Here is a 15,701-nt window from a genome sequence, read left to right on the forward strand (position 1 = left end):
TGAAGTGGCATCATTACATCACATGTTGAGCTGAGCCTGGCACTGAAAACATGTCTTGGAGTTGCTCCGTAGTGAACCCTGGTTTAGAGTAAACCCTGTCTTGATTTGGCAATTCTGCCTATATATTATTATTCAAAGTTTGATGTTTTTAAATGAGTATCATCAATATTATTTATTAAAAATAACATTTTTTATTTATCTTAGAGGTGGAGTATTGGTTACAGTCACTTCTTGAATGGTGCTAAAATGTTTTCTTACGAGAGGGTGTGATTATTTTCACCTGCCCCTTAGTTTAAAGGCACATACTCCAATTGACCTTGTATATCACATTGGGTGTCTGCTCAGTGTTGCTGGCTGGTTGGTGTGTTGAGCTTTCCCAATCAGTGTTTCTAGTGCTTGTGCAGGTTGGGATTCCTGCCCTGGGGAAGGGTGTATTCAGGAAGATCCAAGTGGAAACCATAATGTGTTATCCTATCCCTCATGATTTGTGCTCTTGTATTTTTTTAGTGGGTAATTTCCTGTTGAACTATGATTAAATAATAGCACCACAAAAATTAATTTCTTATGTGACTCCTCTTTTCTTACTCTTGAGTACAAAGCACTAAAGCACAGCCAACACACAAAAACCTCATCAACTATTGTTATCTTCCTCTTTCTAATACATTTAAACCATTAGAACACATTTTTCTAGTTGAGATGTAAAGATTTTGAAGATTTGTGGTCATTAAAAGGCTTTTACCACTTCTTCAAGAGTGCAGATGTTAATCCAGAGGTTGGAGCCAAATTGCAATTTGGGTAATTATTGCCTGCCTGTCTCCATTCCCTTGTGAATCTAATTGGATCAGGTATGACTGCCTTCTTCATTTCCTATTGCTATGCTCTTATGTAGTATTATGTAGTCTACCCATTGTTATAGTGGATTGCTGTATTCCGCTAGAGCAGCCACATGCCAGTGTTACAGTGAAGTGAACTACATACATGCATAATTAGAGGTATAAGTTGCTTCCAACTTCCATAAATATTGCTGCTGTTAAAGTTTAATATCCATACATCCCAGCAAACATTTTTCCTTTTAAGAGGCGTTGGGGGGATTAAGTGAAAATGTCAATATTTATTGCGCTCTATCTCGTTAAATTGGCACAGTTATGATATTCGTTTTGCCTTTGACCTTTGGATTCAGCAGTGTTTGGAGCACCTATTTTGCCTTTTCAATTTACCCAGTTGTTTTTGGACAGTTTCAGTGCTAGAAGGTGGTTGGACTTCATGGAATTATTTCTTGTATCTTTAAATTGAATTTCTATCCCCCACCCCACTCAAAAGGTAGAAGCTGTGCACTTTGTAAGTTTCAGCACTTAAAAGTGCTGAATATTTTCTCACATTACAACTTCAGTGTCCCAAGTAGCCTGCTTGAAATTGACAAAAGATGTCCAAAGACTTGCACGGGTGGGGAGAGATAGCAATCAGATTGCTTTGCAATGACAGTATTTCCTTTTTAGCTTCATGCTTCACTACATGGTTGGTCAAAGTATTTTGACCAAAAAAGAAAAAGCTTCTTCCAGAATCCTTGTAAAGTTTATAGAATATAAGACTTCACTGAGGTGTAACTCCTCAGATGAGCTGAAATTTCAGCTAGATATTTATTTGCCTATGCTGGTCCCTTGCACAAGAGACAAGTCTAAATGGCCTGTAGATTATTTTAAATGTGTTTACGGAAGATGGAGTTATTGGTTTGTTTGTTTGTTTGTTTGTTTGTTCGTTTATTATTAATTTTAGTGTTCTTATTTTGTATTTTTATGTTGTGAACCATCCTGTGCTCTTCGGATGAAGCGTGTCATACAGATTTAAGAAATAATAATAGTAATTATTATTCATTATTTAGACCTCCTGGTAAATAAATTGATATTTTCCTTGCACTGAAATCATGTTCAAACTCTGTGCTAAGGGCTTGTAATGACTAAAGCCCCAAGTGTAATAGCTAAAGTTGGAACAAGAAGAATTTAAATTTTTGATGAAGCCAAGCGCTGGGAGATGATGATAATGCCTCTCAAAAAATATTGGAGCCATTTCATGTTATTGAGCAACATTCACCTTATAATTTCACAAACTTTTCAGCAGGGATTTTGTAGACCTTAATGGTATTGTAGATATCCTCGGAGTAATCAAAAGATTATTTCATACTAATAGGCTCTTGTTCTCGAGAGGGTGGCGAAATACTTCAGATAGCGTTGATTTATTCAAATCCTTGTACAACATTCCATTTTGTGAAAATTTGTGTGAGAAAAAAGATATGGCTTTAATAGGCCATATAAAATAATGACTTCCAGATGACGCCCTACAATCGCTAAAACAATAAAAATGACACATAAGGATGAGCAGATTTTGCTATTTTTCCATGGGTTGGCTGCTGCATGTTTCATTAAGTCAATACTATATGGACAATTTTATTATTTTTTGGAGCTGGTGCTTGCATAGTTTGCTTCCATTTGCATTAATTATTATTTTAATCTGAATTATCTATGTGCACAAGCTTTCATGCAAACTGAATCAGTGATTTTGGTCTCTAAGGTGCTACTGGAAGGAATTTTTTATTTTATTTTGTTTTGACTATGACAGACCAACACGGCTACCTACCTGTAACTGATATTCGTTAGTATGTGAAGGTGCATACGAGCACACATCCTCACTGAATAAAAAGCATGGCTGTGAAGGGCATGTACATGGGATGGGTAGGGCTCCAGAGCATTATTTATTGTTTGTTTAAATTTCTATCCTTCCCTTCCTCCAAAAAGAGATTTATGTCTGGAGTGACTACTGTTTTCCCAAGCGTTATGTATATTTATAGAAGCAAACGTATACACAATTGCATTATCACTTCCAGGTTTACAGGACAGCTTTCTCCCACATATACCATAATATATAATACCCACGACCCATAATACCCTTGTCAGGGGCCATACTCTGAGCATCCCATCAAATCATTGCTCCTATGATACTCCTGCACATCAGCCATATGTTAAGAGATGTGTGAAAAGGCAGGGCTGCCAAGCTAGAGGGAACATAGCAGAACACTGCAAACCATTCATTTTAACCTTAATGCATGTGAAGAGGAAACCCTTTATCAATGGAATAGCTGGGGTGGTTTTTGTTTGGACTGCAGCAGAGCAGTCCTGACACTGTTCCCCCTCTACCACCACTACCCGGGCTGCTATTTACATTACAAAACATAAGCACATTTATTGCATTCACACATTTAACTTTCTTGTTTGGTCCTCAGAGTGAACAACAACAACAACAACAACAACAACAACAACAACAACAACAACAACAACAACAACAACATATTATTATTATTATTATTATTATTATTTATACCCCGCCCAACTGGCTGGGCTTCCCCAACTAAATATTAAAATACAATAATTCTTCAAACATTATTAAAAGCTTCCCTAAACAGGGCTGCCTGTTAAGCAGCCTAAGAATAGTGTTTCTGTTTAAATCCATTGTATGGTAGCCTGATTACATGAAAACATAATGTATAGTTCAAGTACCATTCTAGGGGGAAACAGTTGTGCACCTGATTCCAGAATTTTTCATCTTGGATGGCATGTGCTTGGCAGCAGTGCTCATTTTCAGAATGCGCTGGAAAAGAAGCCACCTTCTAACACAATTATTCTTACATCACTGTGACAATTTTCAGGCTCCCTCATGGACCATCTAGAGAACAATCAGATTTTCAAGCTGTGCTCAGCTAATGATCTTTTTGTTTGAAAAATGTCAACAGACTGGAACTTTAGCCAAAATGGTTTTTGTAGAAGAGCATTTTTAGGTTGTTAAAAGGAGGATATTACTGTTTTTATTGTTTTTAAGTGCATCTACTTTTGGGATCAAACTTTACACATTTTAAGAAGTTCTGTTTTGTATCTGGAGCTGCTCAAATTACCATAGTGGAGAGGAAATTTACATTGTGCTTTTATTGCCAAAATCATATGCAGCATAAATACTGTTGGCACACACAGCTACTTTGAATGAGGTATTTTGTTCTATCAGCTCCCAGACATGGACTGATGAATTGGATGTATATGTTTGAAGCAATTTTGATGCTTTGCTTTAAAGTAACAAGATTACAAATTAGCTGGGAGTAATACTGGCGTTCGGCATATTTCATAACTTACCTTTGCCTCATTTTTCAACATTTGCTCTATGTCCATAGCTATTTTTAGGAATGGAGCCATGTATTGGTCATTGTAGTTGCTGCTATTTAATGAAGGGTGTTAAAGCTCACATCACATTCTGTCAGTAAATATGAGTAAGCTACAGCCAATGTGGCATTTCAGAGGCTCTGTTGGTATGGAACTTTGATACAGAAAAGAGATTGCTCTGCAGTTTGACTGTGCTCACAGATGTTTTTCCTGATTTCAGCAGGATTTTAAGTGAAGCTTTGAGGTGAGAGATTAACTAGGCTATCTTTGAAATCCCTATGTAGTGCGGTTTTAGCAAGAGTCTATAGTGCACATGCCAGAGTATCTCAGCTTGCAAAGTGATTTGATAATGCAGGGAAAGTGGTAGGTCAGTATTCTTGCATAAAATGGTGCAGAAAATTAAGAGTGACAATAGTCAAGAGATGGTGTTTGGCTTTAGGAGAGATCTGTAGGCAACTGAAAAGGCATGAAGTATTATCAACATAACTAGGACAGCTTGTGGAATAAGATAGTAGACCTGTAATTCCCAGTGTTCATTTGCAAGCATTGCACTAGAATTGCTAGTCAGGGTGTAGAGTGAATGCCTAGACTCTAAAAACCCTATGCACTTCAAATAACTCTCCACAGCTAATCTTCTATTCCTGATTTGCAATTTCAAGTGTGAAGATCAAATTATGCATCTTTTTGGAAAGGAAAGGCCCTTGCACTCCTCCTATGCATGTGGAAACAGAGAGGGCAACAACCTCTAACACCGCTATATGTTTGAAGGCGTTTGATCTGTGCAGCTTCATCAGATTAGGGAGTTCATAACTTCCACTTTCCACACCACAGCTGTTTTCCTCAGCTTATTCCAGGAAAGAGACTATATAATCATTTATCATACCTTACTAACTTTGTGACTGGACCGCTATACAACACATTCTATATAGTGGTGCTGTTTATTATTGTTTCCCTTGCAAAAATAATAAATTGTAGCACACCTCTTGTTTGGGATGACCTGCTGAAAGTAGTCTTCAAGGGTCAGCACCAAGCCACCTGCAATCTTCAAACAAAACTAACTGTGGCGGTTTTTGACTTGAACAGTAGTTTTACATATTGTACCAACATACCTGAACTTGTTCTTCCAAGTGCCATTGCAGTCTCTCAGTCTGGTAGAGATGATTCTCTTGCTTGTACTCTCTGGGACATTGAAATCACATGAAGGAAAGCTTCCCTCTGTGGTAGAGACACATCAATTCTTAGCAGTGTGATTTTAACGAATGTGTTTTTTACTTGGGTTGGCTTTGGTGACCAAGATTAAACTTGTAGTGCTGTGTTGCATTAAAATCAGTTACCTTTTCTTATTTAACTGGATATTTTATATATGTATTGATGTATTGTTAATCACTTAGAATAGACCAAACTAGAAATAAATAAATGAATGAAATAAATAAAGCAAATCCCTATCCAAATCCAGTCAGCTATCAAAAGTGAGTTGGTAGTTTTGGTTCATCCTTTTGGGACTCAGCTATACAGCTACAAATAAAATGTTTTAAGTGTGTTTTAAGTGCAATATACAATGTGACACTAGATGGTGAGCCTTATGGAAAATGCAATGAAAATTCAATGAATTTTTAAGAATACTTTTAGAAAATCATTTTCAGAGTGGTTTTTATATGTGTCTAAATTCCAGCTTGGTTTTTAGGACTCTTCCCCACCACTCACATACTTTCATTGAAACAATGAAATAACCATACGTTATAGCAGAGTAGTTAAAAGTATGGTTGCCTTGGAATACCTTCTCCCTAGCAGAAGTGATGTGAATAGTGTTTGTTTCTCAGCAAGAATTCTGGGAGTGATGATCCTAGTCTCATCCCTGCTGGGGGGGGGAACCCACTTCACCAGGACTTGTGGAGTACCCGAAATTCCCTGCCTGTTTCCTGTGCCTCAAGATAACTTCCTGATCCATGAAGAAGGTAAAGAGGGGAGGTGTAACACCATTTTCAGAATGGAGGCTTGTGACATACTACTGTATTCAGTGTTACACAACATCCTTGCTCCACTAGTTTTCAATATAACTCGGATACTCAGTTCTATTTCACCCACATAAGATTAATATATATGTGGGTCATTGCCAGAAAATCAGTTTTCAAAAATGCTGCCTTTTAAAAATGGGTTGTAAGCACTAGATCTGGTTTTATCCATCTGATTTTTGTTTGCTTTAAAACTATTACTTTAAGACTAATACACCTAACATCAGTATAGCATAGTATAGTTGATCTCTTATCCATGATTAAGATAGCATTTGAGGTCTCATTAGCTCTCTGCTCTCACTTGCTCCTCCTTGTGCTTCCAAGCATTTGTGTTACAAAAAATATTTTAAAAGGAGTGAAACTGGAAAATTCATTTACACATGCACACCAAGAGACATAATTCCACAGTTTTGTTTTTCCTTAAAGAAACCAATCTCATGGAGCCTGCTGAATTTTAGGGGGTGTGTGTGTGTCTATCTATAATCTATCTGACTATCTATCTATCTATCTATCTATCCACACAACGGCACTGTTAAAACACTACCTGTATTCCCTCACTTCTTCAGAGAACAGAATTATTGTTATCCCATCAAGTTATTTATCATCTTTACGTTTCCAACTGCTGAGGCAATAGGAAGAATCCACACAGCACCACATATTGTAAGATATGTGTTGTAATCCATGCTTAACACTGGCTATATGAGTAAAGAATTCTCCCTTGAAGTTCCATGATCAAGAAAGTTACATATGATGATGCAATTGTTACCACTTATCCTTGATAAGATGGTAAATTTGCAAATCTTCATTTGAAGCCTCTACATAGTACTGGTGACTGGTGGTGGTAGACTATTTGCTTTCTCTTACCCCCTCACCTTTATTTCCAGTTTTGAAATAAAAACCTAAATTAGAAATTGACTAGGCTTGAATTTTGCTTACTAGCACAGCTTCCTTCACTACAAAGGAAAAATTGCCTACCTGGCATCATACTGGTGTTAGGTGATAAACAGGTAGGCACCCCTTGCTTTATAGTAGGTCAAAATGGCCTGCTGAGGGTGAGGGAACCTAGGATCCAGCCTGCTGATCTAGTTCCCCATCCGAGCTCTAGAAGAACTACCAACATGAGGAATTATTCTAGCATAGAAAGCTTCAAAGAGACCTGAGTGATCTTTCTAGAAAAATGATGGTCTGTGTCGGTCGCTTCCCCTACTTTAAATAAATTATTAACATATATAGGAAAATGACACTGAATGTGTCCCTTCCATATTTGTGGGAGTAGTAAAAATGTATCCATTTTTAAAAGTTTCTGTGTACATTATATGACAAGTTGCCGCCGCTGTGGTTGCTATCCCAATGTGGAAGGAATGGCCGGAAAATTGCGCCGGGTCGCCACCGCAGGCCTTGATAGCCTTCCGTAATACCGCAATGAATTGACAGCGGGTCATGGAGTGGCCCATGGTATGGGTCAAGAGAGGGCCAGGCCCGGGGGGGTGCACTTTCATGAATTTGGACATGTCGGAAACTGGGCAGGGGCCAATTTGAGGGAAGCGTGCCAATGTAAGGGTGGTAACCCTGCCTAGCTGGTCAGTTTTTGAGGCATGTATTTGGGTGTGAACCTTGTGGTTGTCGAGATTGACATCGGTGACTGTCAGTCCCCTGTGGTGGATTGATTTTGCGTTGCTAATGCACTCTCCAATCTGGAGAGCGCTGAAAAATGACAAAGAGAAGGCAGCCCTGAAGAGCCTAACCTCATAGCGGGACCAACATATACGAGGGAGTGCATCCCAAATCAGTTGGAGGGGTTCAATAGTGATTGGCCTCCGTTTGTCTGGAATGGGAGGGTGTGTGCGTTGCCAGCCCGCTATCAATTTCCTTACGCTGAATGTGTTACAGGGGTCAGGGTGTCTTAAGGTGACTGTTCCTCATATTGGGAAATACAGAACAGATTGCAGAAGCTGGTCTTGCAGCACACACTAAATAGTTACAATGCTCTCTACTGACTGATGATGAGATGAGAGGAAAAAGGGAGCCATTCTCCACAATGTAAACTAGTAAATTCTAGTTACAGGTAGGTAGCCGTGTTGGTCTGCCATAGTCAAAACAAGATGCACACATCTGAAGAAGTGTGCATGCACGCAAAAGCTCTTACCAAGAACAAACTTAGTTGGTCTCTAAGGTGCTACTGGAAGGAATTTTTTATTTTTTATTTTGTTTTTAGTAAATTCTAGTTGAGTGTGCTCAGAATACACTCAGCATGGAGCTTCAGATGATCCTGGTTCTGATTATTGCCTTACGTGTGTGTTTTAATCTGTTTGTCATGTTCACAGTTTACACTTTTTAGGTATGCACCTTTAGTAAATAATTTGTAGAGAGGTTTCCATTCCTGTTTCTCTGGTGGCTTGTCTCTGCAGCTCATTCTCCTTATTATATATATGAATGGAACAAAGTGGTGGCGACAGCACAGACTGTTATGTTAAAAACCATGGACTGTGGGGGGTTTGAGGAGGGAAGTTTAACTCTTTCCTTGCTTCTGGTAGCACTTTTAGGGAAGCTCCTACTAATAAAAGCAGTTTTGGAAAGACAATTTTTGTTGAAATCATGATGTGGAGAAAAATGGTTAAATGGATATAGCTTTGAAGAGGTGATTTTTGTTAGGCTCTTGACATAGAGAGAAGGAATTTAACTACTCCCGTAGCCAGTTTTGCAAACACCTCTTAGGTTTGATTGTGAGAACAGTTTTTCGCTCTGTTTCGCTTTACCAATCTTGTCCACACATAGATTGCTAGAACGTGCACCCCAAATGTTAACTATATGATCTTTTTTTGTGGTGCTTCTAAACCATAGGTCTTCTGTTCAGCATTTTTGAAGGCGCCTATAGTTATGTTCATATTTTAAAAGTTTATATACAGGTAACTTGCAACTTGCGCTTATTTTACATATATGCTCACAACTTTGCATGGGTGGGTGAGGAATAAATGGAGAGCAGAGGAAGCCTACTCTTGATTTATTTACTCCCACCACCACTCCCTACCTAGCTTTGGGAAGGCAGCATGAGCGCTTGGTCAGCATGTGTTCCCAGCTTGGCAAGGAGGCCTTAGGGCTGTGGCACTGGCAGGGTCCTAGGACCCTCCTGTCTTCTTCCCAAAGTAGAACAAATAGCCCTCAACCTTGCAGGCAGAGGGTGATTCCAAGCATTCCCACTTAAAATGTGTTAGCTGCATTCATATTTTTAAAAGACAACTTAAATTCCTCAACTTTTGTTTAGAGCACGTATTGCCATAAACCTTTGTTCCTAACTACAACACTTTCCTCACTGATTTTTTTTTTTATTATTTGATTCATTAAATACAAATGTATTTTCAAGTTTCTCAAAATAAACATACATCAGTATAATTATGATTTTGCTAATGTTATTTTTGCTAATTATTGTTCTCTAGAAATTTACAAATTATCGTAATTATTAAAAATTCTATTAATATTTCACTTGCCTGTTACATTTGCTTTTTTGTCTTCCATTCATTTTGAAGACTTACATAATGTAGGGTATCTTTTTTACAAATTATCTAATCACCTTTATTATTAAAAAATATAGATTTTAAGCACATTGATTAGATGACCATGTATTTCTAAATACTCCAGTTATTTAGTAGGAATATTGTACAGCATTTTATTTACTTATTCATTTAGAACATTTATATCCCATCTTTTTATTTTATTTTGGAGGTGAGTAGGTATATGTTGTGTTCCCTAGCAACCTTCCTTCAAGGCATTGAAAAGACCAAAACCTTCTCAGTTTCAGAAAGGTTACTATATTGTGTGCCTTCAAATTATGCTGTGGACCAGAATGGTTTGAAGCGATATAAAGTCAGATGAATGCATTGCCAGAGTTCTACAGGAGTCATGTTCTTCTGGTCCAAGCCAAACTGCTCTGGCAATGTGTAAAATATGTGAGGTAGACTCACATAATATCCTATTTAAGCTGTTACTTAGAGTAGCATGAGACTAAATGTCAGGCAAGTGGCTTCCATGCTTTTCTGGTAACTTGTGGATCAGGATTAAAGAAAAAATCAGCTGCTAATGTGAAAAGGAAATAGTTGCTTATCATTCTTCATATACACATAGCTGCTTCTGTTCTTAAGTGGAATCTTTTCAAAAGAGTGAAGTTTATCTATTTCCTTTAGAACGTAGTTCTAAGAACACTTACTTGGTAAGTGAGAACATAGTTTTGGGTTAAAGCGTTTAGGTTTGATTGTTTCCCAAAATATTGGGAAATTCAGAGTTATTTATTACTTCTCTTTTCCCTTTTAGGCCCTTCAAATCATCACAGCCAGTCAACTCTGAGACCACCTCTTCCACCACCTCACAATCATACTCTATCCCATCATCACTCTTCTGCCAACTCCCTCAACAGGAACTCCCTAACTAATCGACGGAACCAGATCCATGCACCAGCTCCTGCACCGAATGATCTAGCCACCACTCCTGAATCTGTTCAGTTACAGGACAGCTGGGTGCTTAATAGCAATGTGCCACTTGAGACCAGGTAGGCTATCAATAAAAGATTGACATTTGGTGAAATTGACTGGAAGGCATTATGCCTTTGAATGCCATTGGTTCAGTTCATATGTAACACTAAGCCAAACCATGGCTTATCATGAACACTCATGTTTCTGGAGCAAAGATTATGGCCCCTGTGCTCCTCTTGTAGCCTATCTACGGCTAAACCATGGCTTAGCATTATGTCTGAATCCAGGCTTGTGGTGTGTCACCCCAAACAAATCATGACTAGGAATCCAAGAGCAAACCTTAGTTACAGCTCAGAGCTTGTAAAGAGTGAGACAAACCATGACCCCATGTTTGGATATAATGCTCAACCAAATTATGGTTTAGTTCTGAGTAGCATAATAGCACAGGATTCGGGATGATTGCAGCAGCCACAAACTTCACATGTTTTCACATTAGTGCAAAATCATGGTTTGGCCTTATCATTATGTGTGAACTGAATCAGTGTATGAGTCTGGTTTCTGGGATAATTAACTAATATTTGGATACATTGTTTCTGATAAGGAGCAATTTTATTTGGATACTTATAATCAAATGTTATCAAGTTATACTTAAGTGCTTCATAAAAATATAGATATGATCTAGTCAGACATTAAACATTTTGAGAACCCATTAATTCCAATGGGAGACATTAAGTGCCTATCTTAATGGGACTTAGATGCTTCACTTTGGCTGAATTGTGCCCATAGAAATTACAACTGCCAGTAAGGAAAGTGTTACTCAAAAACAAAAGAATATGCCTAAATGGAAAGATAATGATTTAGGTGTGTTCTGAAGTAATTTCACCATGTACTGTATTTAATTTCTAAACTAATATAAACTCATTTAAAAACAAATGTTGGTCAGCTCAGCTTATCTTTGTTTGCTTTATTTGAATACTGATTTATTCTTCTGACAGTGTTTTGGGAGACCTGGAGAAACAATCCCAGATTCAAGACTGACAGAACAATACTTTTAATTTATATTTCATACAATGTACAGGCTCACTTAAATCCCCTTTGTACATACTGTCAGTTTGATGTCTGTGGGGAAGACAGTAATGTTTAAAAGGTACTGTGCTTGTTAACTGATGACACATAGAAAAAATTATACAATTTACTGTTTGTAAATTCCCTCCATTATTATTATATTTTGGAGCCAGTAGTTTCGTAATCTGGGGAACCGGGCTTGCGTCTCCGCTCCTCCACATGCAGCTGCTGGGTGACCTTGGGCTAGTCACACTTCTCTAAGTCTCTCAGCCCCACTCACCTCACAGAGTGTTTGTTGTGGGGGAGGAAGGGAAAGGAGAATGTTAGCCGCTTTGAGACTCCTTCGGGTAGTGATAAAGCGGGATATCAAATCCAAACTCCTCCTCCTCCTCCTCCTCCTCCTCCTCCTCCTCCTCCTCCTCCTCCTCTTCTTCTTCTATATGTTTTCTTCTTTTATTAAATTCGTCCTGAGTTTATGAATGCAGAAAAATTGAGATTCTTCAAAACGCCAGAATAGTCATAACTCTTTATTTATTGTTTTCTTTGTACAATCCCTTTCTCACCTGCTCCTCTGGTGAAGTTCCTTGGCATTCTGTTTAGTTCCCAGTTCCCCATGGATACATTATTGCTAGTTATTAACATCCCATCCTAGTAGTACACATCACTAGCTCCCCAGACATCATCTCTACTGATGGATTTGGATGAACTGGTGAAGCCTTGTGCAAATCCATTTCGATATGACTATTCCCCCCCCAGGCCCGTCTTAGAGGGATCTGCCGCCCTGGCGCAGCGATCCCTCGGTGCCCCCAGCCTGCCGCCTCTCCGCCCGCCTCCCTCCCGCGCTGGCCGCCCCTCGGGAGGGGGGGTGGGCGAGCGGGGGATGAGAGGCGTGGCGTTGGAGTGGGCGCCCACGCTCCGGCGGGCGGAGGATGAGGGGCGGGCGGACGGGCGCTCGCGCACCGGCGGGAGGGCGGGCTGCAAGCCGGTCGCCCTCGCCTCCCAGAGCCCCAGCTGGAGTGCTGGAAGGTCGCGCAAAGCCCCGCGCCACTTCAGCGCTCCAGCTGGGGCTCCAGGAGACGAGGGTGGGCGGCTTACAGCCCGCCCGCCCGCCGGCGCGCGAGTGCCTGCCTGCCCGCGGGGGCGGGTTGGGGAGGGGGAGCCCGGTATGCCGGCGGGCTCACGGGGGCGCCCATGGGGTGCCCTGCGCCCTGGCGCGCCGCGCCACTGGCCTCTATGGATGAGACGGCTCTGCCCCCCCCCGGAATGTGCTAATTAAAATGTTACAATGCAGAATGAAATTATGGTCTGAATAGGTTAGGGGTTGGAGATGTGGTACCTGGTGCAACATACCTGTAGATGCCTTCATTTACTAGGCGAAAGTCATTTTTGTGTTGTAACATATTTCCAGGGGTAACAAGCTTAACAGTGAGGAAGCATTATGACAGAAGCAGCAACAATTACTGCAAAGGTGCAAAGTAGGTAACAGCGTACACACTTTGTCTCAGTAGATGTGCACATAGTGTCCAAATGAGTCAAAATAGAAGCTGAAGTGAGGAAATGGGATATTTACATGGGTGGACATGAAACCTAACAAATCAGGAATTCAGATATGAGACTGGAGATTAGGATGGTAAGGCCTTGCACCTGTCTACTACTGTAGTGAGTCCCTGGCAAGATTTCACCTGGAGAATGCCAGATAAAGGCTAGAGACTGGTGGCTGGACAGGACCTAATGGTGGCTTTGACACTTCTAAAACTTGTTCTGAAAAAAAATATTTGTGTTAAGATTTAACAGTGAATTTATGTTAATTCCCTTCACTCCTGACAGCAATATCATTTAATACCATCAAATACTTTAAAAGGTTAATATTGGGAGTGAAAGAAAATAACTAGGACTTCATGGTCAGTCTCTGTGTTTTTGGAAGGTAAAATATTTGCCCCCACTTAGCTCTATTTCAGTAGAGTAGTTCTGAGACTTAGAAAAGAGAACTCCAAACTCCTAAATAGCTGTAATTTAGTATTTTTATGTCATCCTATTGTAGAGGGTCCATGAAAAATTTGTGAGGGGTGGAGAATCAAGGCCAAAGGTGAAAGGAAAGCTATCATAAACCAGCGGCAACCATAGACACAATAAGTGAATGTAGACTCAATTACAGAATCCCCCAGAGCATTTTTCTTTGACTCAAGAAGGTTGTAAGGGATAAGGATGTTTTGGCCAGCTGCCCAGGCCTTGTTCTTTGCTGCCAAATTTGTTGGGAATAAGTCAGCTACAATTTGTGGCTTAATCTTGGGCAGTATAGTGGATCTGGCACTTATTGCTGAGAATTGCACTGATGAAAATTCTGATCCAAGTTTCTCAGTGTTACCATTTCGAAAATTAGATTACAAAGGGTTATGAGGCATCCAGCTATTTCAGAACACTGTTGAGGTTTAGCTTACTGGCTGTGGACACAGTGTAACCGACTGTAGGAGTTGCTGTGGCCTAAGATTTAAGATGTATTCTCTCTCTCATCCATAATAGACCTTTTCCATGAGGCATTTGCTGAATTCTTCTTGTTCATGATACTGGAACCATAGGATGATTATTTGTAGAGGCATACATGTGATGTGCTATGACCATAAGTTCATCTTACTCAGAAGTGAATTATATTTAAAGTAACAGTAAAAGCAGATAACCCAGTTTCTTATAGTTCATCATGAGACTGTTAACCTTTTCAGAGCTTTTAAGTGTTCTTAATTTCTCGTGAAATTAAGTTCTGTCACTTGATCTCAATATACTTATATCTTTTAAAATTAATCCATAATTTAGTTCCTTCTTTTACAAATACTACCACCTGTTACAGGTGGGTAGCCGTGTTGGTCTGCCATAGTCAAAACAAAATCGAAAATTCTTTCTAGTAGCACCTTAGAGCAGTGTTTTTCAACCACTGTTCCGCGGCACACTAGTGTGCCGCGAGATGTTGCCTAGTGTGCCGTGGAGATGGTTGGGATTTCCCCCCCTACTCGGGTGAAGATGTCGCGGTATGGCCATTACGGTGGAGGTGAGTGGCGCGGGTGGAGAAGAGACCGCAGCGACGCCTCTCTTTGGCTCTTTTCGAGGCCCCGCTTAGCTAAATTCGCGGCGCCTAGGAGGGGACTCCCCTCGGGGTAACGGCAGACGGGGCTTGTGGCCGGACCTGGCGGGGTTTGTTTTCCCGCCCTTCGGCGCTACTGACGCTGCGCGGGCAAAATGGAGGCAGCGATGAGATGGGCGGGCTGGTCGAGGGAAGAAGCCGCGAGGGCGGCACCGCGGTGGTGCGTTTGGCGGAGCCGTCGGCGGAGGGAGGGCGGTGCGAGGGTGGAGAAGCGGCGCCGGAGGGCGTGAAGGGCAGTTACCACTGCTTGCTCTTCCTCTGCCGGCTGCCTGCTCGTTGGCGCGCTTTCCAGGAGCCTCTAATAAAGGGAGCGGCGGCCTCCCCCTTTCTCCTTCTACACGCGCCTGCTTAAACTTTTGTGCCCCGAAGTATGTGAAGTGCGCTTCCTATGCGGGTTTTTTTTAATTAATTGCTTTGAGTATCTCGGCTATAACATCCAATTAGATTGACAGAAAAACTAGGCAAAATCTTTTGCGTTGATACAGGGTGTCGGTATAATAGTATTATTTTCCTCCTTGCCGTCGCTTTGACGTGGGCCCTTCCCCGCCCCCTCCATAAGCTGCCAGCATGGATGCTGGAAACTTGCGTTTATGATGGTTGCAGCCCTCCTTTTGCGGTTCAGTGGGAGTGCAGTTTGGCAAGTGAAGTGAACATAGCCTGAAATTGGCTTAAGACTATTAAGGACGTGTATTTTCTTGGAATTTTCCATTAAAAAATCTTTTTTCTTTTGCGGGCACCGGACTGTGTCCTGGGTATGGGGGGTATGTGGGTTTTTTGACATCATCTTCCGACTTCCTTCCCGCCAAAGCACAGTGTGCGCAGCAGCGGA

The 15,701-nt window shown here is 40.7% G+C and overlaps 1 protein-coding gene across 2 annotated transcripts in view; it reads left to right on the plus strand.

Annotated features, from left to right (window-relative positions):
• LOC117041261 (teneurin-2) overlaps positions 1–15,701 on the plus strand; it is a 479,562-nt gene that overhangs the window by 241,679 nt on the left and 222,182 nt on the right. For both annotated transcript variants that reach the window (XM_033139834.1, XM_033139833.1), the window contains exon 5: positions 10,517–10,751. In XM_033139834.1, the coding sequence (XP_032995725.1) occupies positions 10,517–10,751 (235 nt within the window). The remainder of the gene's footprint in view (positions 1–10,516; positions 10,752–15,701) is intronic.

Source organism: Lacerta agilis, chromosome 2 (assembly GCF_009819535.1).
Source record: "Lacerta agilis isolate rLacAgi1 chromosome 2, rLacAgi1.pri, whole genome shotgun sequence".
Taxonomy (NCBI): Eukaryota; Metazoa; Chordata; class Lepidosauria; order Squamata; family Lacertidae; genus Lacerta; species Lacerta agilis.